At 39.7% G+C, this 19,248-nt stretch overlaps 2 protein-coding genes across 2 annotated transcripts; one reads left to right on the top strand and one right to left on the bottom strand.

Annotated features, from left to right (window-relative positions):
• The first annotated feature begins 29 nt into the window (after window positions 1-29).
• LOC136341571 (protein AATF-like) lies at window positions 30-8,714 on the top strand. Its single transcript, XM_066286707.1, has 3 exons — window positions 30-1,510; window positions 1,566-1,704; window positions 8,547-8,714. Exons 1-2 carry the CDS (start codon window positions 234-236, stop codon window positions 1,675-1,677), a joined length of 1,389 nt encoding a protein of 462 aa, XP_066142804.1. The 5' UTR covers window positions 30-233; the 3' UTR covers window positions 1,678-1,704; window positions 8,547-8,714.
• Window positions 2,403-18,998, bottom strand: amon (amontillado). The gene is made up of 12 exons (XM_066286663.1): window positions 18,779-18,998; window positions 12,705-12,809; window positions 12,306-12,552; window positions 11,000-11,037; window positions 10,865-10,941; window positions 9,698-9,786; window positions 8,337-8,512; window positions 7,390-7,602; window positions 4,110-4,210; window positions 3,659-4,057; window positions 3,492-3,609; window positions 2,403-3,444 (listed from the first exon to the last, which is right to left on the bottom strand). Exons 1-12 carry the CDS (start codon window positions 18,947-18,949, stop codon window positions 3,283-3,285), a joined length of 1,896 nt encoding a protein of 631 aa, XP_066142760.1. The 5' UTR covers window positions 18,950-18,998; the 3' UTR covers window positions 2,403-3,282.
• Between the last annotated feature and the right edge of the window lie 250 nt (window positions 18,999-19,248).

The raw sequence follows: 19,248 nt of genomic DNA, 5'->3' as shown, positions 1-19,248 counted from the left end.
GATTATATATTTATCTTTCTTTATAACGAAATCCTGCATAAGGGATGATATATTTCGAAGTGTGTAAAGACTTAGAGATCTAACCTTTCTTTTGCACGTTGTTTTATCGTGTTGTTTTTTGTGTTATTTGAAATTGCGTCGACAGATCAAAGGAGTCTCTTTTTCTCAGTTTTTTCATCATTTAAACCTTTTAAAGTGATTTAAAGTGGCTCAAAGCACCTCAGGTGATTAAAATGTCATCCAAAGTATCGCTAGCTGATAAAATTGCTGGAGTGCTAACCGCTGCTCCCTCCCAGTTCGATTCTGATGATGAGGATTTAGACACCTCCAATGCCAAACTTGGGGAATTTGTCGATTTCGAAGAAACCGATGAGGCTGAAGAGGCTTTGCTTAGCAAGTTCAGAACTGTAAATGTTGATTTGCTGGCTGATGTGGATCAAAGATATGCAGGGAAAACAGGGAGTCGAAGAGAGCTCAAAGAGGAGAACAGTTCAGATGAATTTTTAGAATCTGAGAAAGAAGAAGATATCAACAAGTCTGAAGATCTTTCTGATGAAAGTGAAAATGAGCTCTCTGATGCCAGTATGGTTTCACATGAAGATGAGTCAGATGTGCAAGAAGAAGATTCAAATTTTCAACATATGCATAAAACTAACAGGTCAGATCAAGTCAAAAAAGGGCTATGCATTAGGAACCAATTGAGTATTTGGGAAAATTTATTGGAACTGAGGATTCAAATGCAAAAATGCTTGTTATCAATGAACAAAATGCCTCAAAAAGATCATTTTAAGGAAATGAGCATTCAGAGTGAGGAATTTGAGACAAAGTCAAAGGAAGTCCAAAAAGGTGTTTCTAATATCCTTGATAAGCTTTTAACATTGCAAACCTTGATGGTGAAAAAATTTCCTGAAACGAAGAAATTAAGGAAATGTGCTGCAAAACAGGAAAATGAAGATGAAGAAATTACTAGCAGCAGTGAAGATGAGCAGGAAGAGGAATCAGACACTGAAGTAATACCCACTAAAAAACGCAAACTTACTGATTATGAAGAAGATATTTCAAGTTTCCATGCAGATTACAAACAGTATCGAAATCAAGTAATAGAGAACTGGAACACAAAAACGAGACTTTCAATTACAAAGAACTCAGGGCAATCTCATTCTGTTGTAAGTCAAATTGAGCATATTTTAGGAGAAAAGGAAAAGCTTATAAAGAAGACACAGCTGAAGAGAAGTGAGTTCAAGATTCTGGGTCAAAGTGAAGAGAACCAAATTATTGAAGAAGGCATTGAAGTTAATGGTGACCAGAAACAAGTGTTGGAGGAATATAACAGTGAAATATTTGATGATACAGACTTTTACCATCAACTATTGAGGGAATTGATTGAAGTCAAATCTGCAGATATCACAGATTCAGTGCAGTTGGGCCGGCAGTGGATACAGCTGCAGAATTTGAGGAGCAAGATGAAAAGGAAAATTGATACTAGAGCCACAAAAGGCAGGAAAATTAGGTATGTTAAGTTGTTAGAATAACTATTGTGGTAAATGACAAGGATGGATTGGTAGATATGCAGTTCACTCGAAATTGGTGAATTTTATGGCTCCAATGGATAATCACTCTTGGACGGAAGAAGCTAAAAATGAATTGTATAGTTCGTTGTTTGGAAAAATCCATTAGAGGGTGTGATAAAAGGAGAGTTTGCAGGTAAAGGATTTTGTAAAAAGTGCCTTTTTATTTTTAGTCTATTCTCTAATGTGTAGGATTCAAACAGATATCTTTAGGCAGTTTCTTTGTCTCACTTTTTCTGGTAGATAAACATCGTTGATTCGATAAACAAATCCTAATATTTGGTAATTTTAAGGTGATTTTCACCAGTTTGTCAACAACGCCGTAACGTGGTTTTAATCGCGCTCCTAGGACAATTTAGTCTTTTCCGAAATAAAATAATAGATAATTTCTTGTCTCCATCTAGGTGCAAATAGTGCCTTGGAAGGCTATAGTTCATAGCACCAGTTAAAAGAGAGAGATTGGCGTAAAAACGTGTTCTCTCTTCCTAAATACCCATATTACAAACCACTATTTCACTAACGATATTCATATTTATCCTATGCAATTCGAAAACATTTATAAATTGGAAAATAATCAGTGTGTTTGGTTAAAAGGAGCCCCACGCTCGTGTGTCAGTGTGAACGTGAGTGTAATTTTTTTTAGAGTTTTTGCGATTTCATACTATTTATGCGATTCAAAATCTTCTACTTACACAGACAGTTAACCAAAGTTCATAGTTTTTGGGAGTATCAAAATTTTTAAGTTTCATGTATTCAACGTGTAATCTCAGAATTACCAATAATTTGACGATACTTTCGTGCCTCTTGAAATTATTAAATAAAAAGTCATTGATGTAGATGTGTATACATATTTTATTCTGTTTATTTTACACTCGTTTTTTTGTGGATAATCGTCATCTTGTATGTACAATTATGTGTTTTGAGGGGCGGGCAAATTATACAAAACATTCAATAAATCTATTCAGTATTATTATTACACAATTATTATAAAACTGGTCATTTTTTTGTTAATTCCTTTTACTCTTAAACGTTATTTAAATACCGCTAAAGCATTTTAATAAGAAGCATTTTCGATCGGAAATAATTGAGTCCGCCTCGGCACCTTCCCGAATCGGGGAGCTTTGAAGTGATGCTGTAAATTCTTAATTACTTTTTAACGCTATAAATAGACAGTATATCTTTATGATATATTACTTTTAAACGGTTAACCAGCCTCTAAAACTACAATACTTTTTATTTAATAGAGAGTGTCACATAGTCCTCGTCTCTAAGAAAATATATCAATCATCTTTATAGACATTTAAACCATATTCTCTCGTTATAACGAAGTGTAATCCATCCCAGGGAGAGCGCAATTAATATTGGTGGCAACGTCGCGCCTTAAGTATAGCTCCAGGATTGGTGCTTCAGAGAGCGAACTTTAGATTGTTTTCACGTTTGTTTATGACGAGATCGCCATCTTGGACTGGGCAACGTTGCCGCTTTCCACTTAAATAATGGAAGTGGAATTATCCTACCAGTTGCGCCCGTCCTGGAATTTCATCTCAAAATCACAAGCTTTGTTTCCAATCATACAGGGTGTCTCATCAAAAAAAATTCTTTATCTCAGATATGTGTTTTTGTAACCGAGAAAAGGCGACACCCCAGAAGTAGGTAAAATACAAAAGAATCTCTTCATGTTTTTTTGTTTAAAATTTTTTTTAATTATTTTTTTTTACATCTTGGAGCTGGCTTCGTGCGCTTTCTTCACTATGGCCAGCTTTGAGTGCGGGTCCAAAACCGGTAACTCTGTATAGGGCGGCTCCCTAGTACCGTGCAGCATCAGAGACCACTCCTTAAAAAATCCCGCCTGTGGCACCTCCGAGTTGAACTTTGCCTGAAAAAAATATATACATCACGGGTTTTAACATTGTTACCGTTTACCTCCAGGGTCCAAACTCCCTGCGGACACTCCCCCCACGTGTGAGTGGTCATGAAGGGCCACTTAGAAAATCCATCTCTCCCATCGTCGTCGTTCTGTCTTCTGCTCAGGATCATTGACCTAAATAACCCAATTAACACCTATTTTATACTAAAAAAATCAAACTGACCTAGTCCCCATTGGTGACGTCAAAAAAAGCTCAACGTCTCCCCTCCTAGTGGCGTTCAGAGTAATCACTGCTTGCACGTGCTCCAAGTACCGAACCTCCGTGTTATTTCCCTTGCACGCATTTGTGTTAATCTTCATTACAACCGAGCCTCGAGTGGGAATTCTTTTTAACTCTGAGACGGAGCCGCCTTCGCAATGGTACCGTGGAGGTACCGTTTTCCATTGCCTGGCTAAAGCGACCATGGCGCCTGCGTCTAACACTCCGAAACCAAATAAATGGTTGAACTCTAACCCCACTCCGTTCATCGTCCAATGAAAGCGGCCCTTCGCATCAAAGAGGGAGTTGCGCTTTGAGGTCAGAACCGTTAGGTGTTGGATGTCGCGCCAAGTGAGCTTTTTGCTGAAACGCTTTAATGGTTAAATTGGTCTTTTAAGTGTGAAAATGTGCGTACTTTGCTTCGAGGGCTAAAGCGAACACTCCCGCAGCCTCCGGCGCTGCAGCACTGGTTCCCGAGTGGGTGGTCGTACATTTTCCGTACAGATCAGTCGTAGCCTACAAAAGTAGATTTTCATTTCCAATAAAGCAAGCGTGTTCTAAGTATTTATTCTGCTTTAGCTTGCCATCTCGTCTCTGCCACATTAAATATTTCACAGTCACGTGTGTTTGGTTGAATTATAAACGCATTCCTTTCGATGATAAATATTTGAAATTTCCTTTCCGCCAGAAAATTCCACCTTTGTAAATTCGGCATCCAAAAGCACTTTCCTCGGGAATTCAAGTCGTGGAACTTCCATTGAATTTGTCTGTTTTAATGAAAGTATTTCTCTTCAAATTGGTTGCTAAAGGCAGTTATTGTACAGAGTAATTGAGCCAAATTCAAAGGATATGCGAAACAAAATTCTATAGCGTTTACCGGTGAGTTGGACCGGCCTCCTTTATAAGCCATTAAAATCAATTTATTGTGTTCAATATCAATAATTAACTATTAAGGCGGGAGCTTATTTTTTTATTTATCGACCCTTTTATAGTCTCCCCTATAATCCATCAATTATAGTCCTAATTAGATGCTCAAGGCCGTAAAACGATTATATGGGTAGACCAAAAACTATAAAAATGGCACAGCCATCATCGCATCACCATCAAACAGTTGATTCCAACGCATTCGCCAATCTCCTACAGAAACTTGTCCAATATTTTCAAATTCCAAAAATCCTAGATGCGCTCTCTTCACAATGTGAGCACTCAACAAACAGCGATGAGCGCATTCACAGTTTGTAAAATTGTTAATCCCTCACGAGTCTTTGATTAATTAATTCTTTTTATGTCTACGAAATCGCATTCACCATACTGACCAGAAGCTCACCATTCAAGCTTTTCTTATATACGTCGGTGTCCATTCACCAGTCTCAACAGTTAATCGTTTAAACATTTATGGCACGTGTATTCGTACCCAGTTAAAACAGCGCATACCCCCCAGACACCGTTTAATCGTAGAAAATAATCGCAATAAAACGAATTGATCGCATTGGAAAGAAATTTACTTCCCAAGATTTTCATGTATAGTTCAACTACCAGTTATAAGTTGCCGAAGCAAAAATGCATCAAATACTACATTTCACACATTCTGCAATCTTTTTAATTAAATACAATGAATCGCATTTACCATATTGACCAAATTACCTCCCAACGCAAGAAGCATGATTTGAAGTGATTATAGAACTTGTAGTTTCATAATAATTTAAAAATAATACGCATTCACCATGTTGTCGAGAGAATAATCGTTAAAAAAATTCGTTCAACACATGCTACGCTCTTTATCATTGTTAAAAATGCAAAAATCTAGTCAACAATATATCTCCCCTATTGACTTTAGAATGACCCTCTCGAGCAATAAAAATGCAAATAAGTCTGTGCCGGTGCACGTAACGTATTTTTCATAGTTTCGTATTAGACGGAATTAATTGTCGAGCATCTCAAACTAACCCAGAATACCCAATTGCCGTTCGAATTTTTATCACGTTCCCAGGCTTAGTGCGGACTATGTTGTGAGGCATTTCGGGCCAAATCACAATAACTCACCTCGTCCAGGTGATCGTGTGTTGAACGCGCTCTAAAACTCCCGGCAACATCGCTTGGATGAAATTTAAACGTGTCCCGCACACGCTCGCATTACTGGCAATATAAAGGGGCCGTCAAGCGCGGAATATAAAAAAATTTAGGGCCGATCGTAAAAACGTGTATTCCTGGTGCTTTTAATTGGGTACTGGTTAATCGATAAAAGTTAGAACTCCATAGCAAGGGCCTCTTTGAGTATCGGAGGCCCGTTTGGCAATCTGTTCAAAAAATGTGGGCAATACTTGTCACAATGGCCGGCCGAACCCAACAAAGGGTCATCGCAAAACAATGGCAACGAAAAAGGTCAGCCATGTTGCCTTGCACTTGACAAATTGGCGAATGTAGATTGCTAATAGGAATTCGGATTTGCGTAATTATATAAGAAGTAACAGCAAAGTAGGGAATGACATGGGAGCTAACGCCCAACGCACAGTATGGCTAAGACAATGGTTAAGCCGCGCAGAACTACAGATGAAAATACCGTGTGCCTTAAAAAAATTCAAATTTAGTGGACTCTGGAATTATTTGAGCACGAACCCGTATGTCTTTGATATGTTCTGCGTAATCTCGAACATAAACGAACCAAGCTAACCTTACTTAAAAATACAACTCAGTTTGCCCGCAATATTAGTTGGTCTATCACTTTCTGATTTTGTTTGAATACCGCTAGTTTCACGAAACAATTTCGCAACATAATTCAAACTGTCCCGAAGTGCAATTCCCCAACTGTAATGTGGAGAAATTTTTCACAAAACTTTTGAAGACCAGGTTGAATTTTATAGGCCCATTCTCCGTTTATTAACTCGCCTTTCCGAAAATAAGCCTCAAACATAAAGGCTTTTTGTTCGAGTGTCAACACCATTGTTTGCACTCGGAAAACTTTAACTAACCAACGCGAAAATTGGTGAAGTCTTGGAAAAGACTATTTTTAATAAAAACCAACTAATAATACGGGCAGAGTTGTATTTTTAACCGAGGTTAGGTTGGTTCGTTTACGTTCGAGATTACACATCAAAGACATACGAGGTCGCGCTCAAATAATTCCAGGGTCTGCTAAATTTGAAATTTTTTAAGGCACATGGTATAATACGGAATTATTGAAGAACAAAATTCCCGTCAATCTGGTGAATGTGCGTCTTCTCAATAATTAAAAAATTATTGGCGGGGAATGTGCGTTGAAACTGACGGATAGGAAGTTTCAGAGCAAATTACTTGTCAATATAGTAAATGCCTTTTTTTTATTTTAAAATATAAATTGTCAAAAAGGTACCTGAAAGTTTTGGATTTTTCGATAAACTTTATCTTTGTAATTCGGGACGTGTCTGTATTAAATCGTTCTTGATTATATGGTGAATAAGATTTATTGAAATTATTAATTTTGTAGAAATTACTGAGCTTATATAGTTTAGCTTGATAAAAGTGGTGCATGCTCTTGTGTGAAAAATATCACATATAAGAAGTCCTGCACGAGGCACGTCCGAATGAGTGCCTAACGTGACTCTGACCGATACTAAAAGTCGGATATTTTCTATGTACTTTTTGGATGCCCGCAGTCGCCGTGGAATCCGCGCGCATTTTGCTAAAGAAACTTAAATGTATAGCATAACCTCACTTACTACGCCTGTATTGGGGTCCTTGGCCCCATTGCTGAAAGTACTAGCCAGAGTGCTGGAACAGCTCTCGTCGTAATGCGCATTCTGGCCGTCGTTGATGGCGCTGTTGATGCTCACTGTCCACATGCTGGCGGCGTAACCGTCACAGTTGCAATCGTCATCTTCGCCACCGTCGCCGCTGGCCCATACGTAAATGTTGCCCAGGCCGTTACGCCCCTGTAGGAGGCAGAGAAATACCACTTGAATACTTTGGGTGGTTTTTCTGGATTAAAGTCTAGATCTCCTATAGTTACCGGAATTTCTTTATACATATATCAAAATGTGGCGATAATTTTACAGATATTTTATATCCAATATCCCTTCCTTAAATAACTTTATTCTGATGGCTAAGCGAAACAAAGGCGCAGTGAAAGAGAACGTCTAGGGAGAGATTTAGCTCAATTTCCAATTGTAAACACAAATAAAAAAAAACAGTTCCAAAGGGGTTAATTAGAAAGATATTTCGATCACCGAACTGCTTGATACCCTAAACATTATTATTAAACCGGAACTTTTAGAATTTCCCGGAATCATCCGAATATTTCCCGTGAAGTATCGATCGGCCACGCAATATAACATGAATATAATAAATAAAATGACTCGAAGCCGAAGGAATTTTCCAATGTGCCGAGATTTATCGTTTTCCAGGGATAACAAACGTTACTCCAACATGGAAGAATTTTATATTATGCGTCTGATGGTATCTTGGGCGACTTCCTTCATTACCCTTAAAACTCTTTCCGTCCTTAATACACTTAAACCTTAAAGCCGACGCTCCACAATACCGCCGCCCACACGAATCCCAGCAAAAAAGCTTAAACTGCCACGCAAACAGGCTTGGGGGGCTCATAAAACGTTTCAAATCGGAATAATAATGGACTTTTCTTACTTTAAACCGGGAAAAGACTCACCTCGTTCACCCCCTTAACGATAGCTCTCATAGTGGCGTTGCGGGGACCGTCCACAGTTTTACCATCGTCGGTGGGACCCCAGGAAGCGCTGTAGATGTCGATTAAGTTCGGCTCGTGTCCCATTGAATTAGCCTCGATTAGATCGGTCATGTACGGCTGGTCTAGCATTCGAATGCCTCAAAAAAAAAAATAATTCTTTTGTGTTTTCAGCAAATAGCAGAAAGAGCGGCAACACTGGATTGTTTTCCTAGACTAACCGATCATACAGCAGTCGTCTAGCTATGTTGGCCCCAATTAGGGATGAGGTCCTCTTCCCAGTTATCAATAATTATATGTTACTTATTTTGTAATATATGTACAGTATGTCTACTTTTAAAATCACGAATTTTTATTGTTTGTCACAGAACCTAATTTTAGGACAACTTGAATTGCAGCGGGAACTTCTCACGAAAAATTTACGCTAAATTGAAGAGAAAATCGTCAAAAAAAATTGCTTGTCAATGTGACAACATTGCCTTAAGTTTGTATGCCTGGAACTAGCAAAGGTTTAATGTCAAAAACGCCCACGGAGTGTGATGATATTGCCACATTGCCGTAAAATATATAAGAAAATGTGACGTCATTGATATATGGACTTTCCGCGGCTTCGACGCCATTTTTGCTAGTTTCAATATCTGCGAAAGTTTCTATTCTTCAGTGACGCTCCTCAGATGCCGAATCGCCCAACTTAATACAGTTCATGTAATTGTCAAAATACGAGTTAAAAGAACTGTGTTGATGACGTAAGTTAGATTCGAAATTATCTTAAAGCTCGATGCCATTTTTATCATCTTCAAAATTCGGAAAAAACGACTTGTGGTGACGTCACTCAGATGCGATAACAAATAATACGATTTTATTTTTCTTTCGACAACTAACACATCGTTGCTAGAAAATATACATAGAAATCGAATACGTAGAATATATTTGTATTAAACAGGAAAAATCTGAAACTGCACAATGTTTTCTACGACCTTTGGACTGGCAGACACCTCCACAAAATCCATAAATAATATTCCAAAAGGGGTAACTTCTGAAGCGGTTTAAAATAATTTGGTTATCCTCCATTGCGAGTGACGGCTGTCGCATGCATAATGCGTTCTTAAAAGGGGGCACCACTATTTCGCTACACGCACAAGTTTTGACGTGTATGGAAATTGCTCAAAACAGAACCGCATAACTTCCTTGACAATCAATTTGCGTGTGAGGGGGAACTTCTGACCCAGAAAGAGGGAAACCGTAATTAGATTCGTCAGGCGCGTAACTTCCATAGCGCGGCAACAGTTGTTAGTCGGTGTAATACAGTGGTTTCGGGGGTTTACCTGCAATTTTAGAGTCATAGGCCACACCCACGCCACAAATTCCGTTGTCTCGAGCGGCGGCTACTTCTCCTGCACACCTGGTACCATGGCTTAAAAGAGATAAACAAATGAAAATTAGTAAAGAAAGTAACGTTGCTTAAACTTGTTTTGACAGCTGTCAATTTTTCTCAAAGTAGACTCAAGTTGTAAGCTCTGAAAGGTTATTACGTCAAACTGAAGCAAAAAAATGGCAACATCGTGCTGCGCATGCAAGAATAGATCAGCACCGGAGAAACAAAGTCCGCGTGGTAACATCATGTTTCTCTTTGATTTTTTTCAAACAATGATGTCCATCGTTGTTGCCGCAGTACGTTCAAAGTTTCGGTTACCATGTGCAATTCTTAAAAAACTTTTTACATCAATTTCAACGAAAAAAAAGACTAATTCGTTCTCGTAATATTTTCTTCTAACACGGCAGATGGAGCTGAAAACATGTCAATTTCCTTTTTTGCTACTTTATGCTATGTCAACGTTGCGAGATCTAAGTTCAAGTTTGTGCCCCTATCCTAAAACTCTTGATATGGCAACACTGCTTTTTTGTTTCTTCTATCTTCAGTTTTGGGACTTGCTAGAATTGCAAGGTTTGTGCGTCTAGCGTTGAAATTTCCAGTTGAATTTCACTCGAAAGTAGGGCTTTACCAACGATTTTCTAAACGGGTCAAAGGCTGGTACTTCATAAGGAGAATGTGTGACTCATCTAAGGCTTAAACAACGTCTAAGGAAAAAAACATCTTTGTGGCAACATCACGCGCGTCTTTTGTTCTCATTCATTTGTCCAATGTTGCCGAACCTATTTTAAAGTCGTACCGTGTTGATTTGTTTATGTTTCTATGAGTATTAAATTTCGGGAGCTGCTTAAACTTTGAGCCTTAAAAAACGTTCGTCACCCTCTTAATGCCACTTGAACGCTAAGAAACAAATCTTGATCGATCAAAAAACAGTTGAACAACTATGTTTACTACTTTGCCTCTAATTGGCCATTGCTCAGTAGATAAACATCTCATTTCAAAATGCCCCTGCAAACATTGTCGGGATAACAAAAAAAAACACGATAACGAGCTGTTTACCACACAGTTCAAACATGGCAACAGTGAAGTTAAAAAAGTTTTTATTGCATTAATTACTTACCTGTTGAACCAATCGTCGGTGTATCGAGGATACGGGTACGGGTCATTGCTGCTGAAATCGAAGCTGGCTTGAGCGTTCTAAAACGTGCGAGAACATACTAAAAAAATCGTTTTATAACGAAAATGTAAAACTTACATAATTGTACTTCAAATCTGGATGCATGTAATCGACACCTGGAATAAACGACCGATTATAGAAATTTTGGAAAATCGAGGAAAAGATCTCGTAAGAACAGAAACAATCTGTCGGGATTGTGAAACCTTTTCACTCAATGTTTTCCCATATTTATTTCCTTTGAAGCCCATTCAGGAGCGCCTCAGGGCTGTTTACTTCAAAACATCGCTCTCAAAGTCGAGGCTTTTCATTCATTCGAAACCCAGCACACAAAAGAGACAAATATTGCCCAACAAACAGAGACGGAGTTAGGGAAGCGCAAAAAAGTTTTACATGGAGTGCGAATTTTGAGACGACATGTGGCAACAATGGCTTACATTACAACACGTACTGAAGAAACAAAAGCGGCATGCGATGTTCCCAAAGTGAATTTTCTTTCTCGAATTCGACCGAAGTCGACTCAAAATTTCAGGACCCGACTGTGAATGAAGTACGAGATAGTTGCAGCATGAAGTACGAGGCTTAAATGCGGTTTCGTCAAATTAACGAAGATGAAAACCAAAGGGCGTTTTCATTTTCATCAACTTTCCGTTAAAAAATTAGAGTCGAAATCGATCAAAACTATCAGGAATTACACGTGAGATGCAAGACTTGAAGTTACATCTGGCAACATTGACAGACGTCAAAAATTGGTCTTAAGGTGACAAAAAAGAAGCGAAGTGATTCTCAGTCAGCTTTCCTTCCTCTGATTAGAGTGAAAATGCAATTAATTAAATGTGTTTTTTAAGAAAACTTTAGCTTTTTGAGCCTTTTGAGACTGCGTTTTGTGCCGCCTCATGATTTAATATTTCACGGTCAAAGGAGAGCGTAATGCTGTCCAAACTGATTAATCTTCCTCTAAAACGCTTATGAAAATTAATTTGGAGACTCAAGTATTATTGTATACACAAAAAAAAACTTGTAGAAACAAAGGAGAGATCAGGTGTTGCCAAACTGACCGAAAACTTCAGGAGAATTAGTTACGCGTTGTTATTGGAAGTATTAAGATGAATCTTAAAACTAGATCTGACAACAAAGGCATGGAAAAAATTTGAAAGTCGCAGAAACACAAAACGGCAACGCCGCCTTAGAGCCTTTTAAAACTGATAGCAGCTAAGAGGGTAATTAAACACTCGTTTTGCTAAATACGGTGTTGCCAGATGTTTGTTTTAGACAAAATGTCTGAAACTCAAGTAAGGGTATGTTTTGGAGTCAGTAGTTATGACAATTATTTAAAGGCGTTTAAACTAAAATGAGTTTTATTTTATTAATTAAAAAAAAAACTCACCGTCGTCCATAATGGCGGTGGTGATATTCTTTCCCGTAACCCCCTGCGCCCACGCAGCCTCGACGTTAAGGTCCAACTTGGCCTTGCCGCCATTCTGCCCCGTATTCTTCAAGTACCACTGGTAGGGAAAATAGGGGTCGCTAGGATCCTGATGCGGCTCGATGTTTTTCACCAAATTCTCCACCTTCAGGGGCTTGTAGCCCCTCTTCACCCGCACGAAACCGGGCTGCTGGATTGCAGCGTGAATCTGCGATTCAGCAATAAAAAGAGTAAAGTTCTCTCAAAGTTATCTCATAGACGACGATTATTTGGCTGGAATTATTCATTACTCGCTCGCCCTTGAATAATTATGCAATTTTCCTTCAGAAAAGTATTTATAAGGGTATTTTCTCTATTTACCAGAGGATCTGACTTGAGCTTGCGCATATGAGTGATGCTCCTCTTGGACCGGGCAGGACGCAGTGCATGGTTCACGAAATGGTACTCTGAACGAGACTGGAGGACCTGCAACAATTCCCTAATTAAATATAGAGCTTTAGCGACGGCTGGAATCAGCTAAATTTAAGCGTTAAAGCCGATTTCCCACAGTGACGTCTAGAGGATTTTAGTAAGCCGACTTAAGACCCAGTTTTCAATGCGGGCGTTTTTATCCACTTCAGAAAACGCCGTACCTCTATAAATCAGCATTAAAAACTATATGAGACTGACAGGGATGGTTTAGGCCTGCTCACCCCTAGGTGTGCCGTACACTCACCCATTCTCGGTGTAGAACGTCTGAACTAGATCTGGACGAGCTGTCAAACTCAAGTGTCACGCGCGCTTATGATCCACATATATGTTTCAAATTGAAATGCACACAAATTGGACGTTATACATACGCAGCAAAAGGAATGTAAACGCTCTCGACAAGTGCAGAATTTTCGAATGTGTCGAGCTATGAATTTTTCTATAAAATGCTCCGTAAGCAATAAACAAACGTCATTGAGGAACCCGAGTTACGTGTACGCGCCGTATTCCTCAACAACAGTCCCTCTGTTGGTTCTCCGTGCCGTTCAAGTGCACTTTGAGCAGAAAGTTCTTCAAGCATTCGCACGTCTAAAATCAGAGTTTCCAGGCATCAATTTTTGTGCGTTCCACCTCGCATACGCTCCGAAACGTATAGCAGCGCGCACTCACACCGAGTGCAAAGATTCCGTCAAATAGTGAAAGTTTGTCAATTAATTTAATGCGTTCCGTAAACCACTCTGCGTGCTGGCATGGCCCGTTCTTCCAATTCACTCAAAGTAGAAAATTTGTTTCTACCTCCCATGAAACCCTACACAACCCGACAAATGAATTGACGTAACGTCCTCTCACGCTTAACATTTATATTAGAAAAACATCTAGTCGTCACCATCGTTTTCTGGTAGGCGGAGACCCTCTCTTATACTATATTTCAGTTATTATTAACCCGAAGCGGCAATTTTCATATTCATAAGGCTCTCCATTAGTAAATTGAATTTTAGTTCCAATTTCTCTGGCAGCCTTTTGGCACTCTATTACGGCTCGATAATTAAGGCTTTAACAGTTTTTAGAGGGTCTTGTGTTTATGTATACGCAGATGGAGTGTGGGTACCACTCGAAGCCACTTGAGGACCTGTCGCAGAATAGAATAAATATTTGCATTGTTTTATTATTAGTCTTCCATGTTATTCCTCGTGTACGACGTATCAGGAGAAAAACCGAAAGCTTATCGAGCATTATTGTTGTTGGTCCTGTCATAGATTAATAATATGAACAGATTTATTGTTTGCACTGGGTTTAATAACGATTCCGCATGTGTAGGTGTCCATGTGTGTGCTCTCAGATTAATGATCGAGATGGAAATTCGGGTTCAATATTGAATATTATTTATCGTCGATGGTTGTAAATTCGTGGAATGTGCATGTAAGTGCATGCGGCCCAACGAACGCTAATAACGAGGGGTTGATGAACAAAACATGAAAATTAACGAGGAAGTCTTGAAACAATTGTTCTGATTAAGCTGAGGAGAGGGCAACGTCGCGTTTTGCATTTATTTTTCGAGGCATCTGAATGACACATGGAGCCGTCAGAAATGTTTTGGCAGTGTTGTCAGGCGGTCATATCTGAGAGGACGAGACAAATATTACAATATAGAGGGCCACACCCTCCATCAATAAGCGCCTTTGGGATTTGTTCTTGAAAATTTGACGTTTGATATTGCCAGATATGCCTTGCCGGTATTGCCAAAGTGACAGTGATTTTTAAGAAAAAAAGAGAAAGACAGAACGTCTTTCTAATTAGTGGATAATTTTAAGTAGTGCATAAAATTAGGACCAAATTAGCAAAATCGCAACGGCGCGTTTAGCACTTCTTTTCGTCAAATGGATGCGCGACTTGCTTCGCCAAGTGTTGCCAAAGTGACGGTGCCAGGGACACTCACCAAAAGATCTTTCACATTAGTGAAAAACCGAAACGCTCAAAATCTCCCGCGAAGTTTGGACCTAATCAGCAAAGTGGCGGCGCCACGTTCGGTACTTATTTCACAAAATGGTCGGCAAGTGTGACGCGCTCTGAAGGCACCTCAAAAAGTCACTTTCACCTTCACCAACTCGAAAAAATGTTCGCGCGAGAACATGAAAAATAAACAAAAGACTAAATACGCCGAAAGTAATTTCTGATGAAGCGAAAATCCCTAAAACCCTAATTTCTCTCTAATCCAGAGCAGCTAAACCGAGGTCGTGTTCCTTAAGCAAAACAGCATGCAGTTAGCACGATCGGGGCTGCGTTAAATTGAATTTACACTGAGTGAAAGGTGAAAGTCCCCAATAAGACACCCGTATTTGCCTCTTCCTCCGTTTAAGCCCTGCTTAAGTGGATGCAAGTGGAACTGCATCGAGAGCTGCATTAATAAGCAGGTCGATAGGGCTTCACTGAGGTCTTCGCGAAAGAGAGTGTTTTTATGTGTCGAAAATAGTGATTATTCGTGTTTTCTCGCAATAGAACCGATAAAAGGAATTCCTGAAATATTGCTGTTAATTGTACTACGAATGGAGCCAATAAACTTCAGTATTATGAAGTAATTAAAGATGATTGTTTATGATCCGTTGTGTGATGTCACGCTTTTCGGAGTAATGACGTCAAGAGAGAGTGAGAGGTAGTCATCATTGATTTCTCTCTGGGACAGAATTGAACTGTGGATTTATCTTTCAAGGCAATCTTTAAAGGGGTTAGATGCTTTGTTTGTAATTCGTTTTGCTCAAGGGATTGGCAGTGAAATGTCTCAAAAGAGAGTCCGGGTTTAGAATCGAGTGTATCTAGTATACAGGGCGTCCATTTATGGAGCTTATACAGGAAGTTTCAGTTTTAACCCGCACAATTTTAATAGCGAATTGAGCGTCCAAAAATAATGTCAGTTTCGAACATAAACCCGCTTCCAATGAAGTTTCTTCTCGCTGACAGAGGGCGTTAAATTTCGATTTGAAAAATAAAAAATATTAAATTTCTCCAAAAAGGGTTAAACGTCCTCTTTAACGAAATCTCAAAGTTGCTGACGACTATAAATGAGGCGTTAGTTCTTCAGGGGAAAAACATTTGTTGGCTCTTCCAGTGGCGTGCTTATCTGCATGTTAGAGGACATTTTTGCAAAAATGCTATTGGGTTTTCTGAAAATAAAAACTTTTCTCGAATTCCTCGTTCAATTCCGGAGAAATGGTCTCTCTTGAGATTTTTTCGTCCGTTCCACCGTTTCCAAGTAAAAATTTTTTAAATAATTTTGCTGCACGTTTAGCTTGCGTGCACATCGATGTTAATGTGATACATAAATGGACACCTACTCGTTAATAACTTTTAACGTAAAAATATTCAAGGCTTGTCTTTACTCTTAAAAAAATGTGGTGGATAGTTTTCCTTTTTCCCAAATTTCCGGTAAAGTATCGGCACCATTATGTTCTAATTATTAATTTAAGACGTGTGTTAAAATTATTTTAATTTTTTTTTCTGGAAACGGTGGGTCGATCGAAAAAATCTCAAGAGATAGTATTTCTCCAAGATTCAACAATAACTTTTATTTTCCGAAAAACCAGTAGAGTATCATTGTTTCCAAAAAAATATCCGCTAACGTGGAGACAGGCACGTCACTGGACGAGTCCAAATTTTTCTCTTCCCAAGAAAGCACATGCATTAATCATAGCAGTTAACACTTCCTAAATTTCGTTACGGAATTTGCAGCCCTTTTTGAAGAAATTTAATATTTTTAAAATTTAATCTGAACCACTAATATTTACTAACGGAAGCCGCGCTGGACGTTGGTTTAGATAGCAAACTGACATTATTTTCGGACGTCCAGTACACCATTAAAGTTGTCCGGTTTAAAAATAGATGGATGGATTTTTCAATTATTATTTAGCACCCTGTTAATTTAATCAAATACGTAACGTAATCCTTTAAATTTTTGGAAAATTTGTTGGTTTAAGGTCCATATGTGGGCACGAGCGCTTCTACTGTTACATAACAAAAAAATCTGGAAATGTCTACAAATCACCCTCAGGACTTTATATCCCTTTTATACAAAGTGTCCATTTGCAGAACTCGGCAAGAGGATTTCGTTAACCATAAAGGGTACTAGGTCGGTCAATTTGGGGCAAATTTGCTAAATTTGGAGCTCAAAAATGTGTCATTTTAAAATTAAAAAAATTCTGATGGCCTGCACTCGGTGCTTGAAGACAAGCAGAATGTTGGTAAAACGTTGTTTTCCTCAACTTCTACAACGTGGCAAGTCACATTTCAAATCCGACGTTTCGATTTTCGGCAACCACCATCAACAACTGTTTTTTTAATACGTGCTATCTCCATTATTCACATTTTCGAATTCACCTTTTTTCTGAGTACATTAAGCGTTAAATTCCTTTTTTTTAATCGTGCAAGATGACAGTACACGGTTTTATCCTCAAGCTCCCCCATTTTCCAGGTGAAGACAATCCGAAAAAAGAAAAAAAAAGGGGGGGGGGGGCGAAGAGTTCTGTTGGCCCCAAACTCGTTATGTCTCACAACAAAAGCCGATTGCGCGCACTTTATTTAAGCAACCTTAAGTCTACGCGCTGCAATTTAAGCTGCGCTAAGACTTAAGCCGGGTTTGACACTTTACAGTGAGTATGAGGGTTAATTAATCTACCAACTCCCACATTCAAATACGTATAGTATCGATGCTTAAAAGGGGTATTAAGTGACCCTTTCGAACTGAGGTGCACATAATCAGACAAACCGCCCGAGTAATCGGGTTTGGCTGACGCAAATTTGATAATGAAACAATTGGCGGCGTCTCAAGATGTTGTTTATCTGGACCTCTCCAAGCAGTCGAGTTCAGTTGAGAATCACTCAAAAGCCATTAGAGCTCTCTGACGCTGGTGAAGTACGAAAAATTCGCGAAAACAGTAAAAGGCCACCAGCACCCCATGCGGGCACATAAACATCCCTTAATTCAGTCAAATGATTCTTGAACGTCGCAACCCCGGGGGTTGGCAAGTAAACGAGCTTGGAGGCGCCACCCTACGACACCACTCGATCGTCTATGGGCACATTTACGTTAGGGCGATTTTCTAAGTTTTGGACATGCACCGTGGCAGTGTACATCGGGGAATTGCAGTGCGAAAGATTCTCCCCATTTTGAATTCAGAAACCTGCACCAGGTGCACTGTACAGTGCCCTGCACTCTGTTATTAATCTTGTTCTCGCACGTCGCTCTAGTCTTCTAACAAATCTGACTCTAATAAGGTAATCATACACAGAAATCAGGCGTGGGAACGTAGCATATGTTAGATTCAGTTGTGCACACATACGATTCTTGGAATATTTAGAGTGGTTTGCGTGAACAGTAGTATGCTCGATGTGACTTGCTTTGTCAGTGTAACAAACAGCGAACCCTAAGCGAGAGCGTGTTGCACCTGATGCTCCTTGCACACGGTTCTGTGAGATTGTCAATATGAAACTCACACCGAGTATGCAATGCGTATCTGTCAAACCTCAGTCTCGTGAGACCAAGTCCCACGTCCGAAAGATCTCATTCGTAGTTGACTTGAGAAAATCGATGTTCAAATCGTTGAACTTCATCTGGGTCCAAAAACCCTAAACGAGAGAAACCACGTAAATGTGAACACGGACAACAACGATTGCGGTTGGAAAGGATCGTAACGCTCCAATTTGCAATCCTTTTCCAGACATGACAAATGTCTGCCATCAAAGTCCACTAGGAATATGATTTCTTGGACATCGGACTCACGCGGTTCCGGCTTCAGTCGGATCCTCTAGGGGTTTTCAAATTTTTTAGCGAAGCTCAATTGCGGCGTCCTCAGCGTTCCCTTCTTGCGTTTAAACTTTCGCACTGAACGAACCAGTGCTGCTTCTTTTCCTAGTGCATTTGGACGCATTAAACCATTGTCAACAAAAGCGACTACCAGCTGTTGCCAAAAACTTACCGGTCCCATATTAACAAATCCATGACGTTTCGCCACCTGGTGGGCCTCCTCAGGTTCCAGGTCGCGTTTGAACCGGACCAGAAAGGAGTTACTGAACAGATCGGCGACCGTGAACGGAAAAACCGAAAAGGCTACAACCAATAAGAAGATTGGCCTCCAAAACAGAGGCATAGCGTCACGAGGGCACGGTCGAGACGGCACGACTAACAAGACGTCGGTCGGAAGCGACACTCGGCGTCGCGAGCAGCGCGCACTCTGACGTCACAGCATCGATTTTAACGAGCACAGGGGGTGCTGGAGACGGCCGGGGGGAGGGGGGGGTTGGTTATGAATGATTTTAGATTAAAAAAAAATGAGTCCCTCTGATGGCGATTTACAATATGTAATTAGGGCTGTGCCCGCGAAGGATTGATGCAAGTGACAGCCGGGATTGTGGCACTCAGCGACGCGGATTATCCGGTTTTAAGGGA

This window comes from Euwallacea fornicatus, chromosome 1 (assembly GCF_040115645.1).
Source record: "Euwallacea fornicatus isolate EFF26 chromosome 1, ASM4011564v1, whole genome shotgun sequence".
NCBI classification, from domain to species: domain Eukaryota; kingdom Metazoa; phylum Arthropoda; class Insecta; order Coleoptera; family Curculionidae; genus Euwallacea; species Euwallacea fornicatus.
This window is presented reverse-complemented; position numbering and strand designations above follow the sequence as displayed.

Coding starts and splice junctions, on each gene's coding strand:
- LOC136341571 (XM_066286707.1), top strand. CDS start 234: ATGTCATCCAAAGTATCGCTAGCTGATAAAATTGCTGGAGTGCTAACC. Junction 1,511..1,565: donor ACAAAAGGCAGGAAAATTAG/GTATGTTAAGTT, acceptor ATGGATTGGTAG/ATATGCAGTTCACTCGAAAT.
- amon (XM_066286663.1), bottom strand. CDS start 18,949: ATGCCTCTGTTTTGGAGGCCAATCTTCTTATTGGTTGTAGCCTTTTCG. Junction 12,553..12,704: donor AGCTCAAGTCAGATCCTCTG/GTAAATAGAGAA, acceptor GCTGAATCGCAG/ATTCACGCTGCAATCCAGCA. Junction 3,445..3,491: donor AGGGAGTTTGGACCCTGGAG/GTAAACGGTAAC, acceptor TATTTTTTTCAG/GCAAAGTTCAACTCGGAGGT.